The sequence below is a fragment of the Scyliorhinus canicula genome, chromosome 9 (assembly GCF_902713615.1).
Source record: "Scyliorhinus canicula chromosome 9, sScyCan1.1, whole genome shotgun sequence".
Classification (NCBI taxonomy): Eukaryota; Metazoa; Chordata; class Chondrichthyes; order Carcharhiniformes; family Scyliorhinidae; genus Scyliorhinus; species Scyliorhinus canicula.
Genome location: NC_052154.1, coordinates 125,567,353 through 125,595,203, shown reverse-complemented (window position 1 = coordinate 125,595,203; position 27,851 = coordinate 125,567,353). Strand labels below are relative to the sequence as shown.

General features: G+C 51.6%; 1 protein-coding gene across 11 annotated transcripts in view; it reads left to right on the top strand.

The window, feature by feature from the left end:
• Positions 1-27,851, top strand: part of LOC119971661 (von Willebrand factor C and EGF domain-containing protein-like) — a 490,550-nt gene that overhangs the window by 414,572 nt on the left and 48,127 nt on the right. For 10 of the 11 annotated variants that reach the window (XR_005461886.1, XR_005461887.1, XM_038807512.1 and 7 more), the window contains 7 exons: positions 72-503; positions 2,931-3,013; positions 5,188-5,284; positions 6,833-6,915; positions 17,763-17,903; positions 18,339-18,504; positions 21,804-21,925. Coding sequence is in view for 9 of the 11 variants with exons in the window: in XM_038807512.1 (XP_038663440.1) it covers positions 72-503; positions 2,931-3,013; positions 5,188-5,284; positions 6,833-6,915; positions 17,763-17,903; positions 18,339-18,504; positions 21,804-21,925 (1,124 nt within the window). In the remaining 2 variants the exon portion in view is untranslated. The remainder of the gene's footprint in view (positions 1-71; positions 504-2,930; positions 3,014-5,187; positions 5,285-6,832; positions 6,916-17,762; positions 17,904-18,338; positions 18,505-21,803; positions 21,926-27,851) is intronic. The other variant, XM_038807515.1, reaches the window with a different exon arrangement.

Genomic DNA, 27,851 nt, shown 5'->3' with positions numbered 1-27,851 from the left:
GCTGCTTCATCTTTGGACTTTGGTTCTATTTCTTAAATTTCCCTTTTTCCCCCCAATATCACTGGCTTCAGCTGCTACTGAGAGCTCAGCGCTGTACCCTCCTATCACAGACAACATGATCCCTGAGAAACCAGCACCAACACCATTCTCCCGAAGCTCTCGGAGAGCAACGATTCAACCTCATCCCTCTGACCCAGAAGTCAGGTTGATATCCTTGTCTCCTTCAGCCAGGCCAGCATCCAGGAAGTACAACCTGCAAAGGATTTTACCCTGGAGTGTCAGGAATAAGTTTGCGCATGGCTTAAATGCATCACCTGAGAGTCGGAGGATTGGCACAACAGAACAACCAATGGCTGGAGTTCCTGCAGAAATGGACACCAGCACGGACCGTATACCCCAGGGGAGCTCCAAGCTACAAGCTGTGCTCCTTCCATCACCGACAGCCAAAGCCACTTCACTAGACATTGCCAGTATTAAAGACAAGATTATCCAGCAAGACTTAAGTAAGTGCACGGTGAGAGTACAAAAGGAAACTTTCTAGGTTTGGTGCCTGAGCAATGAGCTGTTGACTGAAATCAGGCCAGCTCATAAATTGGCAGAGAGTCAGAGGCCACTGTGAACCTGTCAGTGTTACTAAGTGTCCTGTGAGGTGTCTGTAAAGTAAAGTTAGACTGAGAGTGAATCAGAACATTGATGGTCAGATTATTAAACACTATGGGAGCAATTTGCCCAAAAAATGACAAGCGTCATTTTCGGCAGATTTAGCAGGGTGATTTCCACTAATCTTTTGGGTGAGACCCAGACAACTATTAACCCACATTTAGTCATTTTTTGGGAGCTTGGGGAGTTTACCAGTCAATCCCGCACTTAGAATTTTTCTCTGCCGTAGGAAACTAAACTTGATGTCAGACCGTCTCCATTTTGAAAGGGTGCCCCGATCTCAAAGTGAGGTTGAGGCCCCCCCCCCCCCCCCCCCACCCATGGACAATGCAACCCCCGCAGACATGGGAAAGACCCTCGACCCGTTGCCGTCACCCCCCCCTCAATCATCAATAAAAGTTAGCGTGAGCCCCTCCCCAACCACCCAGGCATGAGTGTGACCCCGCCACACAGCCTTCCATCCTGTGGGCATTGTGGCATTTCCCCAGTATCCCCCTCCCCCAAGTGAACATACCACTCTATGGGGTCACTGAGGGCCCCCACCACTCAGGATACCCCTTCATACACCACCCCCCCAAACTTTCATGATGCCCCCCTCCCCCATCAACACCCGGCCCAGTCTTCACACTCCCGCTTTACCCTCCCTTTCATGGGCATGGCCCCCTCATGTCCTGCCCCTGTCACTGTCAACCTTGCACCCAGGTACTGCCAGGGTGCCTGGCTGATTCTAATCAGCGTACGGGTGAGGCCTCGCTGGTGCAGCCAGTAACTCACGAGAGGAGGGAGACTGCAGCTTCAAACAGGCCGCGCATATATAGATAAACCTAATGGCTTTTTTTCTTATTGTTATTGTTGTGGATCAATGACCGCGATTCTATTTATTATAATAATAATGATCTTTATTGTCACAAGTAGGCTTGCATTAATACTGCACTGAAGTTACTGTGAAAAGCCCCTAGTCGCCACACTCCGGCGCCTGTTCGGGTACACAGAGGGAGAATTCAGAATGTCCAATTCACCTAACAAGCACGTCTTTCAGGACTTGTGGGAGGAAACCGGAGCACCCGGAAGAAACCCACGCAGATACAGGGAGAACGTGCAGACTCCGCACAGTGGCTCAAGCCGGGAATCGAACCTGGGACCCTGGAGCTGTGAGACTTACCCCTGTACTACTTCTACTCTTCTTGTCATAGTCACTGCACCATTGCCCTCTTCTCCCCTTAGATTTTCTTCCCACCCAGTGGTGGTCTCCTCTCATAAAAATTGGGATCAGTTCAAACAGTATTTTAAGCTCCTTTCTCTATCTTCAGTCGCTCCGATTTGCAACAATCACCTTTTCCTACTTTCCGGTTTGGATCCAACAGTTATATGTTGAGAAGTGAATGGTCTGGGCTGTTTTGGGGACCTGTTTGCAGATGGGAGGTTTGCCAGTTTTAGGGAGTTGGCTGATAAACTGCAGCTGTCCAACTCCAGCCTTTATCGGTATTTTCAGATTTACGACTTCCTGGTAACCACCTTTCTTCTTTTTTAAGGATTTAGTCACCATCACTTGTCATGGGGTTTACATTAGTTTAGTATCTAAGTTAATTATGTGTTGTGTTTTTTTACTTTCATATTTGCGTGTATTTGTTTGCATTCTTTTGTTCTGGTTTGTGTTGATTATTATGAAAAATTTCTAATAAACATACTTTAAAAAAAAAATTCTGATATATTTTGAACTGGTGATAGAATTGTAGCAGTGGTTATTCCATTGATCTGTTCTGCACTATGCACTATCCCTGCCCATAGGGTTCTTGCACAGCTCATTACGGGTGATAGTACAGCAGTCTGACTAGCACACCCACTGCTGCAGTCTCAGCAGGACATGATATATAACACAGAGACTGAACAAAATTGGAAACCAGGCGTATTCATTTATTTTTTGAAAAGCACACGCAGGGGAAAAGAAGTATACTGAAATTGGCTCAGCGACACACTCCCTGAGAGAGTCACATCCTTTCTGAATAGTATTGCCCCTCAGAGAGAAAGGCACTTGTTCAAATTATATTGTCTCAGAATCTCATCTGCAACTTTGCACAATAGCCTCTCCTTCCCAAGGTACCATATCCCCTGCACTCCTCGGTGCTGTGATCTCTTCATGTTTTGGCAGCCTAAATTTTCTGCTTCTTGGCCATGTGCACTTTTTTATCTCACTTCCTGCCTGCCCCTTGATGCTGTATATTAAATATTTGGTGCCAGTGCATCTTTTTTCCTGTTATCTGTTTCTTCAGGCTGTGTTGATGAAGATGGAGCCATGTTCAGCCATGGGGAGAGTGTTCCAAGGGAAGATCTCTGTACCAGATGCCTGTGTTTGGTAAGTAACAAGGGCCGGGATTGTCCCCTACCCAACGGGACGGGGGGTCCCGGCGTGTCGGAGTGGCATCGGGCCGCCCCAAAGGTGCGGAATTCTCCACCATGGTGAAGACCATGGCGAAGGCAGAAGAAAAAGAGTGCTCCCGCGGCACAGGCCCGCCCGCCGATCGGTGGGCCCCAATCACGGGCCAGGCCACCGTGGGGGCACCCCCCTGGGTCAGATTGCCTCGAACCTCCCCCCCCCCCCCCCCCCCAGGACCCTGGAGCCTGCCCGCGCTGCCAATCCCGCCGGTCAGGTAGGTGGTTTAAACCACGCCGGCGGGAGAGCCGTGTGAGCAGCGGGACTTCGACCCATCGCGGGCCGGAGAATCGCAGCGGGGGGCCCGCCAACCGGCGCGGCGCCGAATCCCGGGGGGCGGAGAATTCGGGACACGTCGGGGGCGGGATTGACACCGGCCCCGGGCGATTCTCCAACCCTCCGGGGTGTCGGAGAATTCCGCCCAAGGTCTGAAGTATACTTGCATTTATCATAATGAGGAGAGTGTACCATAGATTTGGACTAAAGGGAATGACATATTTTATACAGCCCCAATAAATAAGCTAGACACCCAATACTGTAACCCTGACTGTTTGGTGTAAGCTATATATTCGAATGAATCTTTATTTGCCCCCTTACCCTTCTCTCTCCATGGCATTCCAGCAACAATATTCAATGATGACTTAACCAATTGCCTTAACCAATCATGCATTCCAGTCACTAAGTGCTGGATGATCACTGCTAAAAACAGATTCAGTGATCATTCCTGTCATTAGCTGTTTGTGGGTTGCCATGAACATTCCCCTATGTTGTACAGGTATGCAGTCATTCAGGAATGTGTCATGCAGGGGAAAACAGGCAACACACAAGCAGTTATCCCTTTCAGGTATGCACATGTGTAGTTGCATCTTAAAGGGAATGCAAAATACTCAGCCTTGTAAATTATCGTACAACAATCTCCTTTATTGTACGTTATCAGGTTACCACAAAAGTGGCAAAACTCCAATATAAAGGATATCAAAAGCTCTGTTACACAAAGTATCAACACTGTTCTCCAAAAGGTGTCAAGACTCATGGCATGGACCTAAATACTTCCCATTAAGAGGCGAGGTGGTCAGACTTCCTCTTGGTGGATCCCGATGTCCTCACTCAGTTCCAGACCCAGGGCGGGGCTTTAAGATGGTTGTTCCTGCAGGTTGTCGTTCCTGCAGATTGTCACCCCAATTTTCATTTGTGTCTCCTATTTATCTCGATCCTGCTGGCACTGATCGTGCTCGCAGTCACGTACTCACAGACAGGCACTAATCAATCACTGTCTTTAGGTCACGACTGCCCAAGAAGCCATGTTTATCTCTGAGTACTTCCACTCACAGGGGTCTGTATTCAATCACTGTCCACTCGTGTCATAGCAACAGCCATGCCTCACATGAGGTGACTGTCCCATGCCCATTGCATGGCTACACATCCTGTTCTTTGCTGCAGACTACAGTAGTTTATGCTGCTCCCACAATTCTTACGCTGATGCAAACTTCACCGTCAGGTTTTGCTGGTGTCTTCATAGATACCCATCAAGCTGAAGTGCAGTACAACAAAAAGGCTACATGTAGGAAAGAGAAATTAGAGGAAACATTGGCTGCCATGTTTGCCCAGATGCTGAACCTGAGTGGACTTAAAATTAATTAACTAATTGCTTTTTGAAATATTTTGGGATTGCCTGAGGATTTAATAAGGCACTTGATATGGAGATGTTCATTTTCCTTGATTCTTCCTCCTCTCGGGTGGCGAAACAGCAGTGCCTGTACCTTTTTCCATTGCGGAAACCAGAGGAGGACTAAGATATTGCACTGGGAGATATGAGAAGAACATGTGGCCAAATCTGACCCTGGCAGAAAGAAGCTGCTAACACGTGGTAACCATATCTCCTCCAAAAATGCATTTGTTATGGGAAACAAGAAGGAGCATAAACAAAAAAGAGATAGGATAAAGGAAGTTCCTGAATGAATTAAACAACAATTCCAGAAGTCATCTATAAAGCTTTGGCTTGGCATTTGAACTCTGTCCTTAGAGACAGAAAGAATGTTGACTATCTGTCATCGCAGCTCTGTTCTAATGATGTGCTTTTTAAAATCCTTGTACAGGACACACAGATAAGCTGCAGTTTCACAAGATGCTCTATCCAGGGGAATTGTATCAATCCAGTGAAAGTGGAGGGTCAGTGCTGCCCCCTCTGTCAAGGTAAAAGGCATCAAGCAAAATTATCTTGGAGAGACACATTTCGATTGTAAGAAGTAGGGAGTGATATCAGTATCTGAGTTGAGGGCCTAGGATTAGTGGTCCATGCTTTGGCACTCATGCGATAGTATGACTATGATGGGAGAGTGAGACACCTTCTTGTGGACAACCTGAAAATGATAATTCAGTAAATGTGAAATAAGTGTATTGTCTAAGGTGACTGTGCGCACAGTGGATAGTAGACCATCTTTTCATATCCATGACTAGACTAATACAATGGGTGCAATTTAACGGAAATGAAACACAGTCCCTTGTCGGGCATGTTTAGCCAGGTGTTTCCCGGCACTGAGAACAATCCAGCTATTAAATGGGACTCTGCTTCATTTCTGGGCCTCAGGAAGAAACACCCGCCAAGGCCGCACCTAGGCTCTTTTCCTCACCAACAAGCTCCGCTCACCAGTGCAAGAAGAGACACCACCCCCCCCCCCCCCCCCCCCAGCTGCCTCCGGACCCCCCAGCACCAACTTACCAATTAGGGGGTCATTGAGGCCCCACCTTCGCATAAGGGCAGGGCACTCCCGGTCTGATTCCCAGTATGGGCAAGATGCCACTTGGGCACTTTGACACTGCCAGTCTGGCACCCTGGCAGTGCCATCTGGGCCCCCGAGCATTGCCTGGTGGTACATGGGTGACACTGCTAGGGTGCCCAGGTAGCACGGCCAGGATGCCAGGCTGGCAGTGCCATGGTGTCGGTGTGGCATCAGGGTGGCAGGGTATCACCCTGCCCAGAGCCAACCACCCAGGGGCCCGATCATTTGGCAGATCCTACCAAGTCCTTGATCCTTGGTCCACGTTTATGGAAACGACTGCTAAATGGTGCCTGCTCGGGGTTTCCGAGGTGAGGCCATTTGATCCCGGGCGCTGAGTAGATCTTGCGTAGACATATTCAAGTAAGACTAACTACTCATCTGAATATACAAATCGGAATCCCATCCTCAATGGGAAGGCTCCAGATTGCAACACCTTACAACACATCACGAGGCGTGACGAGGCCAGTAAATCGTACTAGAGGCCATGTCCTGCGTCAGACACGGCGAGGCCGATAGATCCCGCCAATATGCCCAAATCTGAGCAGCAAGGCCATATGTGTAATGACCAATGTCCCCAGCGACAGTATCTGTGTTTCTGCAGCAATGGTAAAGGATTGTAATGATTTTTTTGAGATACTCTCCTGGAGAGCAGTTAGTGGTGGTTTCATGTGTGCACCGTCAAGAGAAAATAGAAGGATTGATTAAAAGTTCTGCAATTTGCTAATTCATTATTGCTGCCAAAGTAACTAACGAGTTGTCACAAAGCAAGTGACAGTAGCATTTACTCCTTATCTCCTGGCTAGGCACAAATCACTATACAAAAAACTCCACTTCACTTGAGCCTGGGGTTAACATGGTTCTGCCTCTGCACCTCTAACTCATTCAGGAGGAAGATGAGATTATTCTTTCAGTAACATTTTAAGGGGTTATTAAATACTTTTATCCCATTTGTTCCTCATAGGCTGCCTGTTTAATGGTGTGAGCTACACCAATGGATCTCAGTTCATTCCACATGGTAGACCCTGTATACAATGCCACTGCTCGGTAAGTAGACTCAGTAAGCTCCTATCTGATGGGAAACAGATTTTGAATATAGTCAACCAGAGGGTGGTAAAACAGAGGGAGGTGGTAGCATAGTAGAGTTGTCACTGTACTAGTAAGCCAGAGATCCAGAGTAATACTCTGGGGACCCAAGTTCAAATCCCGCCACTGCAGTTGGTGAAATTTGAATTCAGTAAAAATCTGGAATAAAATGATGACCATTGTCGATTGTTGTAAAAACCCATATGGTTCGGCGGCGAGCGAGGAGGTCGCAGGGAGAGGGGCTCCCGCAAGCGGTGGACAGCAGGAGGAACAGCCCCCCCCCCCCCCCCCCCCCGACAGGCCGGACGGCGGAGGAGCCGGAGCGGGAGCCGAGGAGACGGAGCCGAGGAGCCGGGGAGCCGAGGAGCCGAGGAGCCGGGGAGCCGGGGAGCCGAGGAGCCGAGGAGCCGAGGAGCCGTGGAGCCGGGGAGCCGGGGAGCCGGGGAGCCGAGGAGCCGGGGAGCCGGGGAGCCGAGGAGCCGGGGAGCCGAGGAGCCGGGGAGCCGGGGAGCCGAGGAGCCGGGGCGGAGGAGCCGAGGAGCCGAGGAGCCGGAGCGGGAGCCGAGGAGCCGGAGCGGGAGCGGAGGAGCCGGAGCGGAGGAGCCGGAGCGGCGACAGGGGGGCCCAACAGCAGCAGGTCCATCCCCTCTCCCCCCCCCCCCCCCCCCCCCCCCCACGCGGGCCAGGAGCGGTGCGGCGGCGGCCCCTCTTCTCTCCCCCCCCCCCCCCCACGCGACCCAGGAGCGGTGCGGCGGCGGCGGCCCCTCTTCTCTCCCCCCCCCCCCCCCCCCCCCCACGCGGGCCAGGGGGGCGGCGGCGGCGGCGGCCCCCCTTCTCTTCCCCCCCCCCCCCCCCCCCACGCGGGCCAGGAGCGGTGCGGCGGCGGCGGCCCCTCTTCTCTTCCCCCCCCCCCCCCCCACGCGGGCCAGGAGCGGTGCGGCGGCGGCGGCCCCTCTTCCCCCCCCCCCCCCCCCCCCCACGCGGGCCAGGAGCGGTGCGGCGGCGGCGGCCCCTCTTCTCTCCCCCCCCCCCCCCCCCCCCCCACGCGGGCCAGGAGCGGTGCGGCGGCGGCGGCCCCTCTTCTCCCCCCCCCCCCCCCCCCACGCGGGCCAGGAGCGGTGCGGCGGCGGCGGCCCCTCTTCTCTTTCCCCCCCCCCCAGCCAGCAGCGGGGACCCCCCCCCCCCCAGCCAGCAGCGGGGACACAACCCCCCCCCCCCCCCCCAGCCAGCAGCGGGGACACAACCCCCCCCCCCCCCCCCCCCAGCCAGCAGCGGGGACACAACCCCCCCCCCCCCCAGCCAGCAGCGGGGACACAACCCCCCCCCCCCCAGCCAGCAGCGGGGACACAACCCCCCCCCCCCCAGCCAGCAGCGGGGACACAACCCCCCCCCCCCCAGCCAGCAGCGGGGACACAACCCCCCCCCCCCCAGCCAGCAGCGGGGACACAACCCCCCCCCCAGCCAGCAGCGGGGACCCCCCCCCCAACCCGCAGCGGGGACCCCCCCCCCCCCCCCCAACCAGCAGCGACCACCGGCCCACTCGCCCCTCCCCCCCCCCCCAACTGCTGTGACCACCACGTGGCAAAGACAAAGGGACTCTCTCTCCTGGTTGAGTGGGGAAAAAAGAAAAAAGAGACTTGTATTTCTGTTCTTCCCAAAAGAAAACTGGTAAAGAGAAAAGGGGTAGGGGAAATAAATTTAAAAAAAAAAAAAAAAAAATATATATATATATATATATATATATACATATATAGATATATAATAATAAATAAAATAAAAATAGGGTGCGGAAAAGGGGGAAAAAGAAGAACAAGGAGAGAAGAAAAGATGAAGGGGAAGGGGGAGAAAAAAGTGCCAGAAAGGAGCCAAGAGAAAGGGGGCACCGGAAGTAGACTGGGCAAAGGGAAAGCCAGCTCGGGCGAACGAGTCAACACGCGAAGCGGCGGGAAGGATGCTTCGCCGCATCCAGAAGAGCTGGACGGGCGGGCAACCTCTCCCCTGGGGTTAGAGGGGGGCGTGAATTGGAAGGAAGCCTTTGCCGAGGTGGTGAGGGAGCAGCTGCAGGCATTCAAGGCAGAGTTAAAAGCAGACGCAGAGGCCGCAGCACAGGCAGCAGCGACCAGGGCCATGTCAGGGGTGCAGCAGGTTCTGACCAGATTGGAGAAGAAAGTGGATGCCCAAGGGAAGATACTGGAAGCCCAAGGGAAGATACTGGAAGCCCAGGGGGCAACCATTAAAGAGCTGGAGAAGGCAGCGACTGACGCGAGCGACCGGGTCATATCCCTGGAGAGGGGAATGGTGAAACTGAGTGCAACACAGGGGAGCCTGAAGGGCAGGGTAGACGACCAGGAGATCAGCTCGAGAAGGCAAAATATCAAGATAGTGGGCCTGCCAGAGGGGATAGAGGGTAGAAGTCCCACAACATTCGTGGCTGCGATGCTGGGCTCCTTAGTGGGGCGGGAAACTTTTCCCACCCCACCGGAAATGGACAGAGCTCATCGGTCACTGCGCCCGAAGCCCAAGGAAGGGGAAAAACCGAGAGCAGTTATAGCCAGACTGCACCGGTACCGGGATAGGGAGACAATCCTGCGCTGGGCCAAGGAGAATAGAGCCTGCAATTGGGACGGGCACGCCATCCGAATCTACGAGGATTTTGGAGCGGACATAGCTAAGAGACGGGCGGAGTTCAACAGAGCGAAAGCAGCTCTCTATAAGAACAAAGTACGTTTTGGTATGCTGTACCCAGCAAAACTCTGGGTCACATACCAACACAAGGAATATTTCTTTACAGCCCCTGCCGAGGCGAATAGATTCGTCGAGGAGCACGGGCTGGAAAAACGCCATGGGAAGTAGGGACGAGGGGCCCATGGCAAGGAGACACGTCATGCCGACGGGGGGGTGGGGAGGGGCGAGGCAAAGCCAGCCCCCTCCCCCCTGGCAGAAACACCCAGAACGGAAAACAACCCAATGCCCTAGGGCCCGCTCCAGGTGGGAGGCCAGGCCCCGGCACGAGGGAACGGGAGTACTGGAGAGGGGAGAGGGGAAGCGGGACAGCAACCTCCGGGAGGGGAGCCACCGTGCTAGCAGGAAAGCTAGCGAAGGGGGCGCGCAACAGAGCAGGGCCGCAGCGCACCCCCAACAGGGGGGAAGGCGCCAGGCAGGGGAGGGGGGGGATCACCCATCAAAGGTGGGAGAGCAAATGGGGACAGGAATGGGGGAGAGAGGGGCAATGGAGGGGTACACAGGGGTATCCCCGAAAGGGATAGAGCGGGGGGGGGGGGGCACCCGGGGGGCGAGAGACCAGGGAGGGGAAACGCAGGGACGAAGGGACAAAAGAGGCCAGTAAGGGAATAGGGCCACAAAGTGCCACAGACAAGGGCTCGAAACAGGGAACTGCTGCAAGCACCCACCCAGTACGGTCTGTGGGTGAAGGGGCCCCCCGGAGTGCAGGGGACTACCCGCGTGGCGGACACAAAGTGGACGGCCATGGCGGGTGTCCCCGGGACAAGGGGGAACCCCGGAGCGCAGGGACCCGACCGCATGGGGAGAGCAGTGATAGTGGACATCCTGGACGGCCCCCTAACATAGGGAAACCCCAGAGGGCAGGGGCGCGTCCACCGGACAAATATGGTTAACCCCACAGGAGCAAGGGGGCAGAAGCCCCCCACCAGAATAGTCACCTGGAACGTAAGGGGACTTAACGGCCCAGTGAAGAGATCTAGAGTCCTCACCCACCTTAGAAACATGAGGGCCGACATAGTCTTCCTCCAAGAGACGCACTTGAGGGAGCGGGACCAACTGCGGGTAAGAAAGGGCTGGGTGGGACAAACCTATCATTCCTGTTATGGGGCAAGGGCCAGGGGGGTGGCGATCCTGATTGGCAAGAGGACAATGTTTAGGGCGACAAAGACGGTTACGGACCCAGGGGGACGGTATGTCATGGTCAGCGGGGCCCTGGATGGGGCGCCGGTAGTTCTAGTTAACGTGTACGCACCCAACTGGGACGACACGAGCTTCATCCAAAAGACCATGGCAGAAATCCCGGACATAGCGACGCACCGACTAATCATGGGGGGGGACTTCAACTGTGTACAGGACCCAACGACGGACAGATCAAACCCCAGAACGGGGAAAACCTCAAACATGGCAAGGGAACTCAGCCACTATATGGAGCAGATGGGAGCAGTAGACCCCTGGAGATTCGCCCACCCGGGGGAGAAAGAATTCTCTTTCTTCTCCCCAGTACACAACGTGTACACCAGAATTGACTTCTTTGTGGTGGGGAAAACGGTGCTTCCAGAGATAGACAAGGTGGAATACTCCGCAATTGTGATATCAGACCACGCTCCACACTACATGGATGTGCGGCTAGAGACGGGAAGGGCCCAGCGCCCCAAATGGAGGTTGGACGGTGCCTTACTAGCTGACAAGGCCTTCAGCGAAAGGATAGCGCAGGCCATAGCGGAGTACACTGAGATCAACCAAAACGGGGAGGTCTCACCCTCCACGTTCTGGGAAGCGCTTAAGGCCGTACTAAGAGGGGAAATCATAGCCTACAAAGCGCAAAGAGATAGGGAGGAAAGGGTGGCTAGGCAGAAGCTGGTCGACTCCATACTGGAGGTAGACCATAAATACTCCGAGGCCCCGACTGTAGAACTCCTGGCGGAGAGAAAAGAATTACAAAGGAACTTTGACCTGCTCTCCACCAGGAAAGCAGTACACCAACTCCGCCAGGCACGCGGGGCCCTATACGAACACGGAGACAAAGCCAGCCGCCTGTTGGCCCACCAGCTGAGAAAGCAGGCAGCCAGCAGAGAAATCGCGCAAATCAGAGATACCAGAGGCACGTTGGAAACAGAACCAGAGAAGATTAACAAAACCTTCAAGGCCTTCTACCAAGAGCTGTACACCTCAGAGCCCCCAACGGGGAAGGCTGGGATGAACCGGTTTCTTGACGGACTGAACATACCAGTTGTGGGAGAGGGCAGAAAACGGGATCTGGAAGCACCACTAGCACTGGGAGAGATCATGGACAGCATTAGCTCCATGCAGGCGGGGAAGGCGCCGGGACCGGACGGATTCCCGGCGGACTTCTACAAAAAATTTGCGACAGCGCTGGCCCCGCACATGCGGGAGATGTTCACAGACTCGCTAGCTAGGGGCACGTTGCCACCCACGTTAGCACAGGCCTCAATCTCGCTGATACCTAAGAAAGACAAAGACCCAACGGAATGTGGGTCATACAGACCCATATCTCTGCTGAACGCAGACGCCAAAATACTGGCCAAAATCCTAGCCAAAAGGCTAGAAGACTGTGTACCTGAGGTGGTCACAGAGGACCAGACGGGCTTTGTCAAAGGTAGACAGCTGACCGCGAACATCAGGCGCCTGCTGAACGTGATAATGACCCCCTCCGGGGAGAGAACACAAGAGGTGATCGTCTCCCTGGACGCAGAAAAGGCCTTCGACAGAGTCGAATGGAAATACCTCATAGAGGTACTGGAGCGGTTCGGGCTTGGAACAGGGTTCACCGCTTGGGTAAAGCTCCTGTACAACGCTCCCATGGCGAGTGTACAGACCAACAATACCAACTCCCAATACTTCCAGCTGCACAGGGGCACCAGACAAGGATGCCCACTGTCCCCGCTGCTGTTCGCACTAGCAATCGAACCGCTAGCAATCGCGCTCAGGGCAGCAAAAAATTGGAGGGGGATCCGAAGGGGAGGTAGAGAGCACAGAGTCTCACTCTATGCGGATGATCTGCTCCTCTATATCTCGGACCCACAAAGCAGCATGGACGGGATCATCGCGCTCCTGAAAGAGTTTGGAGCCTTCTCGGGCTACAAACTCAACATGAGCAAAAGTGAGATCTTCCCATTACACCCGCAAGGGGGGGGGGGGGGCAGCACTAAAGGGGCTGCCGTTCAAACAAGCCCGACATAAATTCCGCTACCTGGGGATCCAAATAGCCCATGACTGGAAAGGGATCCACAAATGGAACCTCACCAGCCTGACGGAGGAAGTTAAAAAGGACCTGCAAAGATGGAACACACTCCCGCTCTCCCTCGCGGGGAGAGTTCAGACGATCAAAATGAACGTACTGCCCAGGTTCCTCTTCCTGTTTAGATCCATTCCGATCTACATCCCCAAGGCCTTTTTCAAAGCGCTGGACAAACTCATCATGGCGTTCGTATGGGGGGGTAAAAATGCTAGGATCCCAAAGAAGGTCTTACAAAAAACAAAAACCAGGGGAGGGTTAGCCCTCCCGAATCTACAACTCTACCACTGGGCAGCAACAGCCGAGCGAGTAAGGGGATGGATCCAGGAGCCAGAAGCTGAGTGGGTGCGTGCGGAGGAGGCCTCCTGCATGGGAACCTCCCTCCGGGCCCTCGCCACGGCAGCACTCCCATCCCCACCCAAAAAACACTCCAGCAGCCCAGTGGTGACAGCCACCCTCCAATCCTGGAACCAACTGCGGCAGCAACTTGGCCTGACCAAAATGTCGAACAGGGCTCCCATCTGCAACAACCATAGGTTCAAACCAGCACTGACCGACGCCACCTTCAAAAGGTGGAGGCAGGACGGGGGGACACTGACAGTCAGGGACCTGTACACGGACGACAGGATCGCAACACTGGACGAACTGACAGAGAAATTTCAGCTAGCTGGGGGGAACGAGCTACGGTACCTGCAGCTCAAAAACTTCCTACGAAAGGAGACAAGGACGTACCCACAACCGCCACGACAGACACTACTGGAAGACCTACTGGACGCAAGTATCCTAGAGAAAGGGAACTGTAGTGACATGTATGACCGACTGGTAGATAGGGACGACACCGTACTGGACGCAACAAGGAGGAAATGGGAGGACGACCTGGGGATGGAGATCGGGTGGGGACTCTGGAGCGAAGCACTGCATAGGGTCAACTCCACCTCCACGTGCGCAAGGCTCAGCCTGACGCAACTAAAAGTGGTACATAGAGCCCACTTAACAAGAACCCGTATGAGTAGGTTCTTCCCGGAGGTGGAAGACAGATGTGAACGGTGCCAAAGAGGCCCGGCCAACCACGCCCACATGTTCTGGTCCTGCCCCAGACTCGTGGAGTACTGGACAGCCTTCTTCGAGGTAATGTCCAAAGTGGTGGGAGTGAGGGTGGAGCCATGCCCGATAGTGGCGGTCTTCGGGGTTTCAGAACAGCCAGATCTATTCCTGGGGAGGAGGGCGGATGCCCTTGCCTTTGCCTCCCTGATCGCCCGCCGTAGAATCCTGTTTGGCTGGCGGTCAGCAGCACCGCCCAGAGCTGCGGACTGGCTGTCCGACCTCTCGGAATCTCTCCAAATGGAGAAAATCAAATTTGCCATCCGAGGGTCGGACGACGGCTTCCACAGAACGTGGGAGCCATTCATGCGACTGTTCCGGGACCTATTTGTGGCCAATGTACAAGAGGAAGAATAGTCGGGGGAAGGTAGCGGGAGGGGGGGGGGGGCTACAGGTTCGTTACGGGGGTTCGATGGCTAGCTAAGGCCCAAAACCAAGCTAAATAAACATGTTGAGGGGGGGGGGGGGGGGGGCGCAGTTACTACTACGAAGATGCTTACCTGTAAATATGTGTGTTAATTTTTGCGTGTTTGTTTTTGTTTGTTTTTTTTTTTCTCTCTCCTAACAATTTGTAATTTGTTCAATATAAAATACGAAAACTGAATAAAAACATTTATAAAAAAAAAAAAAACCCATATGGTTCACTAATGTGCCCAATCTGCCATATTTACCTGGTCTGGCCCACATGTGACTCCAGGTCCAAAGCAATGCAATAAATGCTTGCCCAGCCAGCAACTCCCACGTAGATTTAATAGATTACATCTATTGGTTGATAATTGCCGATCCTCGATTCAGTCTGCCTGGTCCTCTGAGATCACCTCTGGCAGGACTCCAATCGCAGTGCCAGCATTTTTGCAAGTAAGTTAGCATCCACATTTAAACTGAAATAGGTCAGTACGATCTACACCCTGTAGGGTCCTTGTCATCTTCAGGATCAAGAAGATAGAGGTTTGTGTGAGTGCAAAGGGCAATGATCCCCAGGATAATGAATCATGAAATATATCTAAAATTATAGGTACCAATTGCTCCACAAACATATTCTAAAACTCAATGGGGAAGCCATCAGGGCCGGGAGCTTTACCCGCCTGCATCAATCCAATGCATTTCCTAATTCCATTTGGGCCCAACGGGGATGCCAACTCTTTGCACCTCTTGCTCTCTGCCACTGGGATGGATATTCCATCCAAACAATCCGTCGTGGCCAAACCCTCCACTGGGGCTCCAATCTATAGAGATGCCGATAATGTTTCAAAAGCCGCATTGACCTAAGGCAGAGCAGAAACCAGGCTGCCACTCGAGACCAGTCCTGCACAATCTCCCAGGAAGCCACTTGCCGTCTCAGCTGGTGAGCTAAGAGGTGACTGACCTTCAACCCGTCCCCAATCTTGAAAGACCTCAATCGCCCTGCGCCCAGCCCATTCTTCTTTACAAAGGAATCCGCCTCCCCTGGAGAACCAAAATAATAGTCTTTTCCCTCAAAGGTCGCGCCGGGTGCACCATCCCAAACTGGGCTCCGCTTCTATGCAAGGCGACTTTAGTCTTGTTGATCGCCGCCTACTTCTTTTCCAGCTCCACTCCCACATCCTGGTAAAACCTGATGGCATGGCCTTCCCATTTGTAGTCGCGATGCTCCCTTGCCCATCTCAGGACCCATTCTTTTTCTTGGAAGCTGTGAAACTTCACGATTACTGCTTGTGGTGGTTCACCAGGACAAGGCTTCTGTTGAAGGGTCTGGTGGGCTCAGTCCACCTCGGGAGGGGACATTAGTCTCCCCTCCCCCATCATTTCCCCAAACATCTCCGTAAATTACTCTGTGGGAGTAGGCTCTTCGGTCTCCTATGACAGCCCTACAATTCGTAAATTTTGCCTCCTGGAACGATTTTCCAGATCATTCAGCACTTTATTCACATCGACCATCAGAGACATCTCCACTTCCAGAGAGGTAATGTGGTCTCTGTGCCTTGTATCATGTCACTATGTGCCTTTACCTTTTCGTTGGTCCTCTCCAATGCCAAACAAATGGGAGCCAAGGCTTCTTCCATCGCTTTGCGGAGGTCCCCCAACACAACCCCCCAATGTTTGTCAAATTCTACCGCCAAGCATCTCATAAGCATCTCGGGCCGCCAGTGGAGTGGACAGAGTCCCAGAAACCCCCTCTCTCTGTTTTTCCACCGACAAGCCCCAAGAGGCCTCCGACTCAGTCGATGAACTTCTACTTTAAGGCTTTTCCCACTGGTCCTTCTGGGCATTTCTCATATGTAGGAACCTTCAGCGCAATTCTCCCAAAGGGAGACAAAGTGCCGATGCCAGAGTGTTTCACTCCGGCGTAGGAGGCCGCTCCTCGCCCCCTATTCTCCCACCCCCAGGGGGCTAGGAGCGGCGCCGCATCAATTACGCGTGCTGGACCTTGGCGCCTGCGTCAAAGTGGCACCGCGTAAATGACGCGGCCGGCGGCGCTTAAGTGACGTTACCCACGCATGCGCGGTTGCCGTCCTCCCCGTGGGCAAGACATGGAGGATTGATCTTGCGGGGCGGCGGAGGGAAAAGAGTGCGTCTTTTAGAGACGCCGGCCCGACGATCGGTGGGCACCGATCGCGGGCCAGACCCCTCCTGAGCACCCCCCTGGTGCTCGATCCTCTCTTCCCCCCCCCCCCCCCCCCCCTCCACAGGCCCCACACGCAGTGTTCGCACGCTGTTCACGCCGGTAGGGCAGGCCGCTCGGCCCATCCGGACCGGAGAATCGCCGCTCGACCATTAAAAACGGCGAGCGGCGATTCTCCGTGCGGCCTGTCGTAAAACGCAACACGCTGTTTTGGCGTGGGGGTCGGAGAATCGCGCCCATTATCTCATTAAATATGTGGGTTTTTAAATGAACCTAAGCGAAAGAGACGAAAAGAGCATACCCCAGGAGGAGCCGCCTCGTGCATGTTTTCCCTCCACATAACGTCACCGGAAGTCCTTTGTCTTCATTCATGACACAAACTTTAATCGGCCTTCTCCTCCAACTGATGGCCCCTACCTTTCCCACAAACATAAGACATGTGGCTAAGCTTTGCTCCATTGAGGTTTAGTGCAGTGGAACAAATGAGTTTCTAAAGGATCAATGTGAGTGAGATGGGGATTTTGGCCAGTTCTCATGAAAGGCCATCCATTTTAAACGTGAACTCTGCTTCTCTTCACAGATGCTGCCTGACCAGCCGAGTATTTCCAGTATTTTTCTGTTTCAGTTGCAGATTTCCAGTATTTTTGCACTTTTATTTCAGATTTCTAGCATTTTGCTTTTGTATTCAGTTCTTCAGATCATTCCACTCAGGAGGTGACAATTGCATGAGGGAAGGTTTGAAATATAACCCGGTCAGATGTGAATTAAGAATCAGCAAACAAAAAGCTGGAAATCTAAAGCCGCAGAAAATGCCGGAGATCCTGTGCATGGGTGGAAGCCGAGGGTCAGTGGCCACCAGTGATTAGAGATACAGTACTGGTTGAAAGTGGAGTTTCTAATGTTACACTCCCATCTAATGGCAAGAAGCAGGCACTGCACCAAAGTGGTTCATCCCTTTGAACTGATTGCAGGCTGGAGCAGCAGGCAGACTGCGGTTTAGGAAGGAATGACTAATGATGGATTGTTTTGAATTGGAAATTAAATAAGTCTCGGTCAAAAAAGAAAGAACTGTTTTGTTCCAACACTTGATGCCTTTTCTATTTGCAGGAAGGGACAGTTATGTGCAGGTCACAGAAGGAGATTTGCCCACCTCTGCAGTGCAGCTTAATGCAGCAGGAGACGCCAGAGGGCCAGTGCTGTCCAGTGTGCGTTGATTCACTCTGCATGCACCAGGATCAAATACATGAGGTGAAACTATCTGACCTTTCCCAAGAGATGTGAGAAAATAATTTTCCCCATTATGTTTCCCGCTCATTGCAATGTGACAGCCGCAATTCACCACACACGGACGACAGAGAATGTCTGAAAATTCCTCAACGAGAATCCCAGCACTTTTTATATGTATTACACAACCAATATAAGATAACAGTTCTAAGATAGCCTGTTAAAACCAGCAACCTGCTATGTTGAGACACAATGATATATTGATCTGGGTATATAAACAATCCTTGTATGCACACATGTTTGGCGATGGACCCGAGCCGTATGCACCTGTCTCTCCAAGGTCCATGGGTCTTGGGTCTTTCCGCTGCTGTTTGCTGAACTACTGGTGAATTGATGACACTGTAGTACACTGCTGTTCAGTGATGCACTCTCTCTTTCTTTTTGCTCTGTCTGTGACAGGCTCAGTCCCAGTGGCTACACGGCTGTGATCTCTGTCATTGTAACAATGGAACTGTGGCGTGTCAACCCAAGCCCTGTTCTCCCCCCGTTTCCTGCCCGGCACAGTCCATCTTGCCTCATCCTAATGGAGAATGCTGCGTGGGCTGCCTGCCCAAACCAAAACCAAGTAAGTCACCGGCAAATACATCAAACCAATATTTTAAAAAATACATTTATAATACCCAATTATTTTTTTCAATGGAGGGGCAATTTAACGTGGCCAATCCACCTAACCTGCAATTTTTTCGATTGTGGGGATGAAACCCACGCAGATACGGGAGAATGTAAAAACTCCACACAGTGACCTGGGGACAGGATCAAACCTGGGTCCTCAGCGCCAAAGGCAGCAGTGCTAACCACTCGCCACTGTGCCACCTAAGCTTCCAAACTTTAAGGTGATAATATTGGTGCTTTTTAATGGGCATAGCTCTTATTGTACTTGGGTGTGGCTGGTCTGTTCATTTATTTAGCGAATGCAAACCCTGAAGCCAAGTGATTGTTTCCTTGTTTGCTAGGTTTAAGTTGATTACTCCACCATTTAGTCTACAGAGAGTACACTACTCGGTGTGTTGTTCGTGTTTTACCAGAAGTGCTTAAGGGGTTTGTACTGAGGTTGCAGCGGTGGAGGTTGATTGCACACGGCTGCTGGCCTGTCCTGAATCTATTAAGAAATGACGACGATCACCATGGCAATTGAAAGCCTGCCATTCAACAGATGGGGGTTTATCTCAAAGAACTTGTTAGTAACTTCCCGTGTTTCCCATTACTTGATACAGAGGATGTCCGCTGGGTGATCTTGCTCAGGAACGTTGTTCCATATGTGGCACTGAGACGGAAGATGGGCAGTAGGTGGGTTGAACAGGTCGTCATGGAGTAGGTAGATGAGGTGCAGTAGGATTACAACCCACGTGTGGGTTTTTGCTCAGATCGGACTGTGACTGGGATGGGGCTTTGCTCTGTGAAGGTTCTGGCCTGCTCCTGATGGTGACTGCTGTCATTATTTAAGGTGTTCGAGTGATTCAGTGGAGTGCTGGACTATTGAGAAACTGGCCTGATTCCCTCTGAGGTCTGATTCTGGTTCTGTTTGGATGTAGAATCTAGTTCTTGTTGAGGGAATTAGTTAGTGATATTGCAATGCTAGTATGTTTTTCTTTCGTTCTGGGTCTGTCTCTGTATGTGATAGTTTACCTTTGATTTGATTTGATTTATTATTGTCACATGTATTAGTATACAGTGAAAATTATTGTTTCTTGCATGCTGTACAAAAAATGCATACCGTACATATGGAAGGAGTGACTGCAGAATATAATGTTACAGTTATAGCAAGGTGTAGAGAAAGCAATTAAATTAGAACATTGTTAGAGAGTTTAAAAGAGTTAGAATGAAGTTTTAGAAGCATAGAACGAGAGTAAAAGATAGAATTAGAGGGTATGCTGGGCACAGCTTGCAAGAAGTCGCCTCGCTCTGGTGCCATCTTAAGGTTCTGGCCCTGTTGGGGTGTGGGACCACCCTGTTGGACATTTTTCTGATTCTATTTGAGCACCATTTTAGCTCTGTTGGGACAGTGGACTAATCCTGTTGTTAACCGGACCTTAGCTTATTGGGGCATGAGTGTAGTTTTGTTGATGTGGTGCATGTATCTGATGCTTGGAAATGTGGACACTAGTATCTGGTATCCACACCTAATATCTATCACCCTGGTTGAACCAAGCCACATTGGTTGTCCATTCCTTGTAGGCAGCTGTGTATGTCCATGTGGAGCAACTGAGAGTAAGGGAAAAGTTGTCCATACGTGCTCCAATATCTCTGTCATTGAGTGCAATTTCCAGCAAAGAGCAGGTGGTCCTCGCTACACCCCCTATATTTAAAAGAAAAGCTATTCAGAAAAAAACAGGCACAACAAATAAGAACAGTAAATGCTGGGAAAAGTCAGCAGGTCTGGCAGCCGAGAGAGAAACAGTTAATGTTTCGAGTCCGTATGATTCTTGTTAATTAATTAATTATCTTTTATTGTCACAAGTAGGCTTCAGTGAAGTTACTGTGAAAAGCCCCAGTCGCCACATTCCGGCACTTGTTCAGGTACACTGAGGGAGAATTCAGAATTCTCAGCCTTTACGGGAATTGAACCCGCGCTGTTGGCCTTATTCTGCATTACAAGCCAGCTGTCTAGCCCACTGAACTAAACCAGCTCAGAGATTGGTCAGATCTGAGGAGAAGGAGAAATATGATGGAAAACTGGCCGGCGTTACCTCATACCATGACAACTGTGTCTTTCTAACAAACATTTCCTTCATGACTTCATGAAGTAAACATGCTGCAGGATTCTCCGTCGGCGGGATCCTCCACTTCGCTGGCAGCGTACCCACACCTGCGGGTTTCCCAACGGTGTGGGGTGGTCACAATGGGAAACTCCATTGGCTGGCTGCAAGAACGGAGGATCCGGCTGCCGGCGGGGGCACAACGTGCTGGAAAGCAAGGCTGGCGGGATGGAAAATCCCGCCCATGGTATTGAATGTGGTGCATGCAGACAAGAAGCTAAATGTCAGCCTCTAATCATGGGAAGGGCCAAATGAACAGGACTTTCTGCTCCTGATCACTGTCTGGTAACTCAGCTGTGAAGTGCCCCTCCAGACATTGGATAACGGTAGGATTGGAGTTAGATCAGTTATTCCTATGGGTGAATATCATGCCAGCAGGGCTCCCACTTGGAGAATGAACACTTGTCAAAGGTTGGCGATGTTCTGTGCATCAACAAAGGCTGACATTTTAAAGGGCAATAAATAAACAGCAATGATTTAACAAATGCTCCATTAGCATGAGGTGCCTGACTGGAGTGCATTCTGTGCTTGTAGAAAATTGCAGGAACATGCCGTGCTTTCTCCACATGTGTTCCCATCATTTGAGGCTTCCAGTCGACAGTTGAACCATAAATCTACTCCTCAGGTTTAACTTAGCTCCGTGGTAGTACTTTCAGCCGAGTCAGAAATTAAAGCCCCAGCCCAGATTTGAGCACAAAATCAAGACTGATGTTTTAATGCAGTACTGAAAGTGTCCTGCACTGCTGGGGGCGCCGTTGCTCAGGTGGGATGATAAACCAACATAAATAGTTATTTTCTCTCCCTACAGATGCTGCCAGACTTGCTGAGATTTTCCAGCATTTTCCCTTTTGTGATAAACCAACATCCAGTTTCGTGGATGTAAGAGAGAATCCCACAACTCCAGTGTTCTGGCTAAAATTCCACAAACAAATTAACTGGTCTTCCTCCTCAATTGCCTTCGGAAGCATCGTGACTGCACTTCAAAACAGTAAATCATTGGGTGTGAAACATTCCCTCAGGGTAGTGTAACGTTATCAGTGTAAATCTAAAATCATTCTCTTTATAAATATGTTCCTGAATTGCTCGTTGTACTGCTGTCTTCCTGCAGGGGGAGCTTCTTGCACTTTGTTCGGAGAGTCGCACTACATGACCTTTGATGGGCATTTCTATGACTTCAATGGAACCTGTGCCTACCTTTTAGCCCAGGACTGTGAGTCAAACCGTTTCAATGTACGTACTGATTACGTGGTGATTGAGCTGTGTTTTGATTCTGTCAGTCTTGAGCTACCTAAATGGACTGAGGAGGTGGGAAACCGATCTTTCTTCCTCTTTGAGCTGACAATGAAGGCGACGAGTGGTGCAACACATTCCATTTCTGAGGGGACTTTTTTTTCTGTGGTTGGGTTCAGTCTCACAGGGTTAGGTGCTGGCCTCAGCAAGCCAGCGGGAGACAGAGAGGCTTGACAAGGAGGAGAGACCCTTCCGATAGGAGAGTGGTGTTATCAGTGACACACATTTCATCGCTCATATTCCCATCTCCAATGTCACTTTTCCACAGAGAGTAACAATGTACCACACTAATCCATCACTCACTGGTCAATAATGGTGAATGAAAGGCTTTAAACATTTCTAGTCAGATATTGGAAATTGGGCTACCTGTGGATTGCAGGCAAATTATCCCTCGGCGAGGCGCTGTCAATATCACAGACGTACAAAATCATCCTGAAAGTATTTGAAATTTTCATAAAGTGATTGGAAAAGCGGCTGGGCAGTAAACTACAAGGAGATGAGTAGGGAATGGGAATGGAGGAAGGAATCAAACAGTTCCACGGGGGAATGAATCTTCAACAATTTTGAGCCAAGTGACTTTGTTCTGCTTTTTCTTTTGTTGGTGATAAAATCAATGGTGGAGTTTTTGTTTTCCGGGTTTGGAATGTAGGAATGGGAGAATTGCCTGCAACATAGACTGGACTGCGAGGAAAGTGTTCTACAGTTTTGTTCTGGGAGTGCGGGTGTTCACAGGAGTTGGGCTCACTGCCTCAGAAAGAGTTTGGAGGAAGCACAGAGGTTGCTGGGTGCGGAGGCAGGCTATTGAAAGGCCCGTCTCCGTGGTCCAGCTATTTGCCCAGCTGTAAAGAAAAATACAATTAAACAATTAAACATACACACCTCTTCAATATTCCCCACACACAATCCCCTTGCCCCATACGCGAAAACCCAGGTCACTTCATGCCTCCTATCCACCTCCCATGGGCCTTCTTATCCTCATTGCCAACCTATGCCTGTTTACTCACACCCATTGCTCTTTGGAGCCCCTATACCAACTTATGCCAATCCGTTCCCCACCCACCACTCTGTGCCCTCATTGAGGCAAAGAGGTCAACAGCACAGAAAAGGCCCATCGTGTCTGCACAGGTAAAAACAAACACCTATTCTAATCCCATGTTCCAGCACTTGGCCCATAGCCTTGTATTCCATTACACCCTCCATGCCAGCTTGCACAATATCCACAATGGGCAGACCTCCAGACCCATGCCAAGATGAAATAAAATAAAGTTCTAACTGTCTACTGCAATAGACACTTAGAATTTTATTTTATTTCATTGTAAACAATTCTCACTTGTAAAAGCACATTCACTACATTTAAAGCACGTTCACTACATTTAAACTCCTTGACCAAATATTTAGTTCAAGTGCTGAATTCATTATAAAAACTAGTGTTTGCATTCATACTCCCTCATTGAAGATGTCATAACCACTTGGAGCTGTACATCAAATTGTTAAGTTAAAGTGACCAAACTGTCCAGTGACGGATATGTGCTGAGAAGTCACACATCAGGTGGCTCTCCTCCGACGGACCTGAAAAATAGGCTCTTTTCATCCAAAAAATCCCACTCACACCAAGGAAATACATTCTTACTGCACTACCAACAACACAAGAGAGGAAAATGCCAAATAGCATCATTTCAGAGGATGTGTGGAAACCAGGAGCTGAAAAAACCTGGACAAACAGACAACCGAGCCGGCCGACACGGCGGCGAAACTCGTGCTTCACCAGAGCGAGAGGGACTGGCCTGCCGCACAAGAAGCCCCCCCCACACCAGGGGATGGGTGGAGGGTGTTTCTCTCAAGAGAATTGAGACAACATCAGGAAGAGACGAAATCAGACATCCAAGTTGCGGTCAAGGGTGTGGTTGCCGAAGCTCTAGTGACCATGCAGGTGGCCCGAGACAAGGAGGAGAGGCCACCGGAAGCCCAGGCAAATACGACCAAAGAACTGGAAAAAGCTGCAACAGGCCAGGGCAATCAGATTGTTGCTTTGGACAAAGAGGTGGCAAGGCTGGTCGCAATGCCGGGATGGTTGAAGGCGAAAATCGAAGATCAGGAGAACCGGTCGAGGTGTCAAAACCCACGGATAGTGGGTCTGCCGGAGGGGATTGGAGGTAGGAATGCAACGGACTATGTGGCCCAAATGCTGAGAAATCTGGTGGGAAGGGATAGCTTACCCAGCCGACCAGAAATCGACAGAGCCAACCAGTTGCTTTGCCCAGATGCAGGGAACAGCCTGGCAATAATCACCAAAATGCCCGGTATCAGGTCCGCGAATGAATCCTGTGCTGGGTGAGACAAATTCACAGCTGTAACTGGGAAGGTCACTGGATTCAGATGTACCCGGACATTGGAGCCAACCTGGCCAAGCTCTGGGCAGAATTTAATAGGGTGAAGGCCGGGCTGTACAAAAACGGCGTGAAGTCTGGGATGCTGTACCCAGCTAAACTCTGGGTCACTTTCCAAGCACTTCTTCACGGCCCCTGTGGTTGCAGGCAAGTTTGTCTCAGAGAGCGGACTAAAGAAGCGGCAGCAGGGACAGCGATGAAAAGCCCGCAGTGTGAATTGACAACCGTGTACCACCATGTAGATCACATTGCGCGGGATTATTCTGTCTCGTTCTGGGGACAAGGGAGGTAAGAGAGGAAGGTAGAGACCAGGGCAGCAGAATGCAGAAGAAAGTGAGGAGAATGGCAGAAAAGAAGCTCAGGGAATGGGTGATGGGAGTATGCACAACTAGCCCCGGGAGGGATCTACCACACTAGCGGGGTAGCTAACACTGGGAAGCGTGCAGGAGACAGAGGCTGCGGTGCATCTGCCACAAGGGGAAAAGCGCATGGCAATGAGCGGGGGAGGGGGGGGGGGGCTGGCAGAAATCGGTAACAGGGGGATGACCCAGGAAAGACACAGAGGGAAGGGAGAAGGGGAGGGGGGGCAGCAACAGAGTGGGGGAGGAAAAGAAGACGGGGGGGGGGGAGAAGAAAACACCACAAGGGAAATACGGATAAAGAAGGATTGAGGACATTTGGCTGGTTACAACAGACTACACATGATGACATGGAACAAAATGGCGCTGCAAGCAACCACTTTGGAGGTCCCTGAAAGAGGGAAACCCTGGAGTTCAGGGGCTCACCCACATTGCGTACTCCGAGTTGGCGGCCATGTTGGGTGTTCCCTGGACAAAGGGAAACCCCGGAGCACAGGGACCCGACCTCATGGGGAAAACAGTGTTCGTGGGCACCTTGGACGGCCCCCTAACAATGGGAATCCCCGGAACGCAGAGGCGCGTCCACCAGGTAAGCGTGTCCACCAGGTAAGTATGGGTGATCCAGCAGGAGCAGGAGGACAACCCCCCCCCCCCCCCCAATCAGGATAATCACCTGGAACATCAGGGGATTTAACGGCCCAGTGAAAAGATCCAGAGTCTTTGCCCATCTGTAAAGTTTGAAAGGTGACATAATTTTCCTCCAAGAGATGCATCTGAGGGAGAAGGACCGACTGCGGGTAAGGAAGGGCTGGGTGGGACAGACCTATCATTCCTGCTTTGGGACAAGGGCCAGGGGGGTAGCCATATTGTTAAATAAGAGGACTGTGTTTACGGCGACAAGGATGGTTATGGATACGGGGACTGTACATCAGGGTCAGTGGTGTCCTGGACGGGGCACCGGTAGTCCTGGTGAATGTGTACGTTCCCAACTGGGACGACACGAAGTTTATAAAGAAGATCATGGCAGAAATCCCCGAGTTAGACACACACCGACTGGTCATGGGGGGGGGGGGGGGGTTTGTAACTGTGTACTGGACCCACAGACAGACAAGTTGAATCCCAAAATGGAGAAGACCTCCAACATGGCAAAGAATCTCAGCCTATATAAGGAGCAGGTGGGACTGTGGACCCATGGCGGTTCACCCACCCAGGGGAGAAGGAGTTCTTCTTCTCCCAGGTACACAATGTATTTTCACAGATCGACTTCTTTGTCGTGGGAAAATGGGTGCATCCAGGGCTAATAAGAGTGGAAAATCCTGCCATTGTAATCTCCGACCTCGCTCCTCACTACTTGGATGTGAGGTTAGAGAGGGGCTATTGAGGTTGGACATGGCCATCCTGGCTGATAAGACTTTCTGAGAAAATATCACAGGCCACAGACGAATATGTCACTAATAACCAGAATGGGGACGTCTCGCCCTCCATGTTCTGGGAGGTGCTGAAGGCTGTGATCAGGAGAGACATTATCACGTATAAAGCACGGAGAGATAGGGAAGAGAGGGTGGCCAGGCAGCAGCTGGTCGACTCCATAATGGAAGTAGGCCGGCAATATTCCGAGGTCCTAACCTTAGAGCTCCTAGCGGAGAGGAAAAAGCTACAGATGGGCTTTGACCTGCTCTCCACGAGGAAAGCAGTACACCAACTCCTCCAGGCGCAGGGGACCCTGTAGCAGCATGGAGTTGAAGCCAACCACCTGCTGGCCCACCAGTTGAGAAAGCAGGCAGTCATGAGGGAAGTAGTCCAGATTAACGATCGCAAAAGCATCTTAGTTGCAGAGCCCAAAAAGGTCAACAAGACATTCGAGACCGACTATCGGGGGTTGTACACGTCCGAGACCCCAGCAGGGGACTTGAGGGTGAAGTAGTTCCTCGATGGACAGGACATGCCAGTTGTGGGGGAGGATAGGAAACGGGGCTGGAAGCACTGCTAGAACTAGGAGAAGTCATGGAGAGCATCAACTTCATGCAGGCGTGGAAGGCACCGAGACCAGACAGTTTCCTGGCGGACTTCTACAAAAGATTTGCGAGGGCTCTGGCCTTGCACCTGTGGGTGATGTTCATAGATTCACTGGCGAGGGGCCCCCTGCTGCCTATGCTAGCACAAGCTTCAATCTCATTAATACCTAAGAAAGCCAAAGACCCAACAGACATAGAACATAGAACAGTACAGCACAGAACAGGCCCTTCGGCCCTCGATGTTGTGCCGAGCAATGGTCACCCCACGCAAACCCACGTATCCACCCTATACCCATAACCCAACAACCCCCCCCCCCCCCCTGCCTGCCCCCCGCTAACCTTACTTTTTAGGACACTACGGGCAATTTTAGCATGGCCAATCCACCTAACCCGCACATCTTTGGACTGTGGGAGGAAACCGGAGCACCCGGAGGAAACCCACGCACACACGGGGAGGACGTGCAGACTCCACACAGACAGTGACCCAGCCGGGAACTGAACCTGGGACCCTGGAGCTGTGAAGCAATTATGCTAACCACCGTGCTACCTACAGATCCATCTCGCTGCTAAACCCGCGGCACGGTAGCACAGTGGTTATCACTGTTGCTTCACAGGCCGAGGTCCCGGGTTCGATTCCCAGCTTGGGTCACTGTCTGTGCGGAGTCTGCATGTTCTCCCTGTGTCTGCGTGGGTTTCCTCCAGGTGCTCCGGTTTCCTCCCACAAGTCCTGAAAGACGTGCTGTTAGGTAATTTGGATATTCTGAATTCTCCCTCTGTGAACCCGAACAGGCGCCACAGTAACTTCATTGCAGTGTTAATGTATGGCTACTTGTAACAATAATAAAGATTATTATTATTAAACGCAGACGCAAAAATATTGGCAAGATCCTAGCCAGGAGACTGGAGGACTGCGTACCAGAGGTGGTGGCAGAAGACCAGACAGGTTTTGTCAAGGGTAGACAGCTAAAATCGAACATCAGATGCCTGCTGAAAGTGATCATGACCCCATCCGGGAGAGAACACCCATAAGACCATAAGACATAGGAGCAGAATAATTAGGCCAGTTGGCCCATTGAGTCTGCTCCGCCATTCAATCATGGCTAAA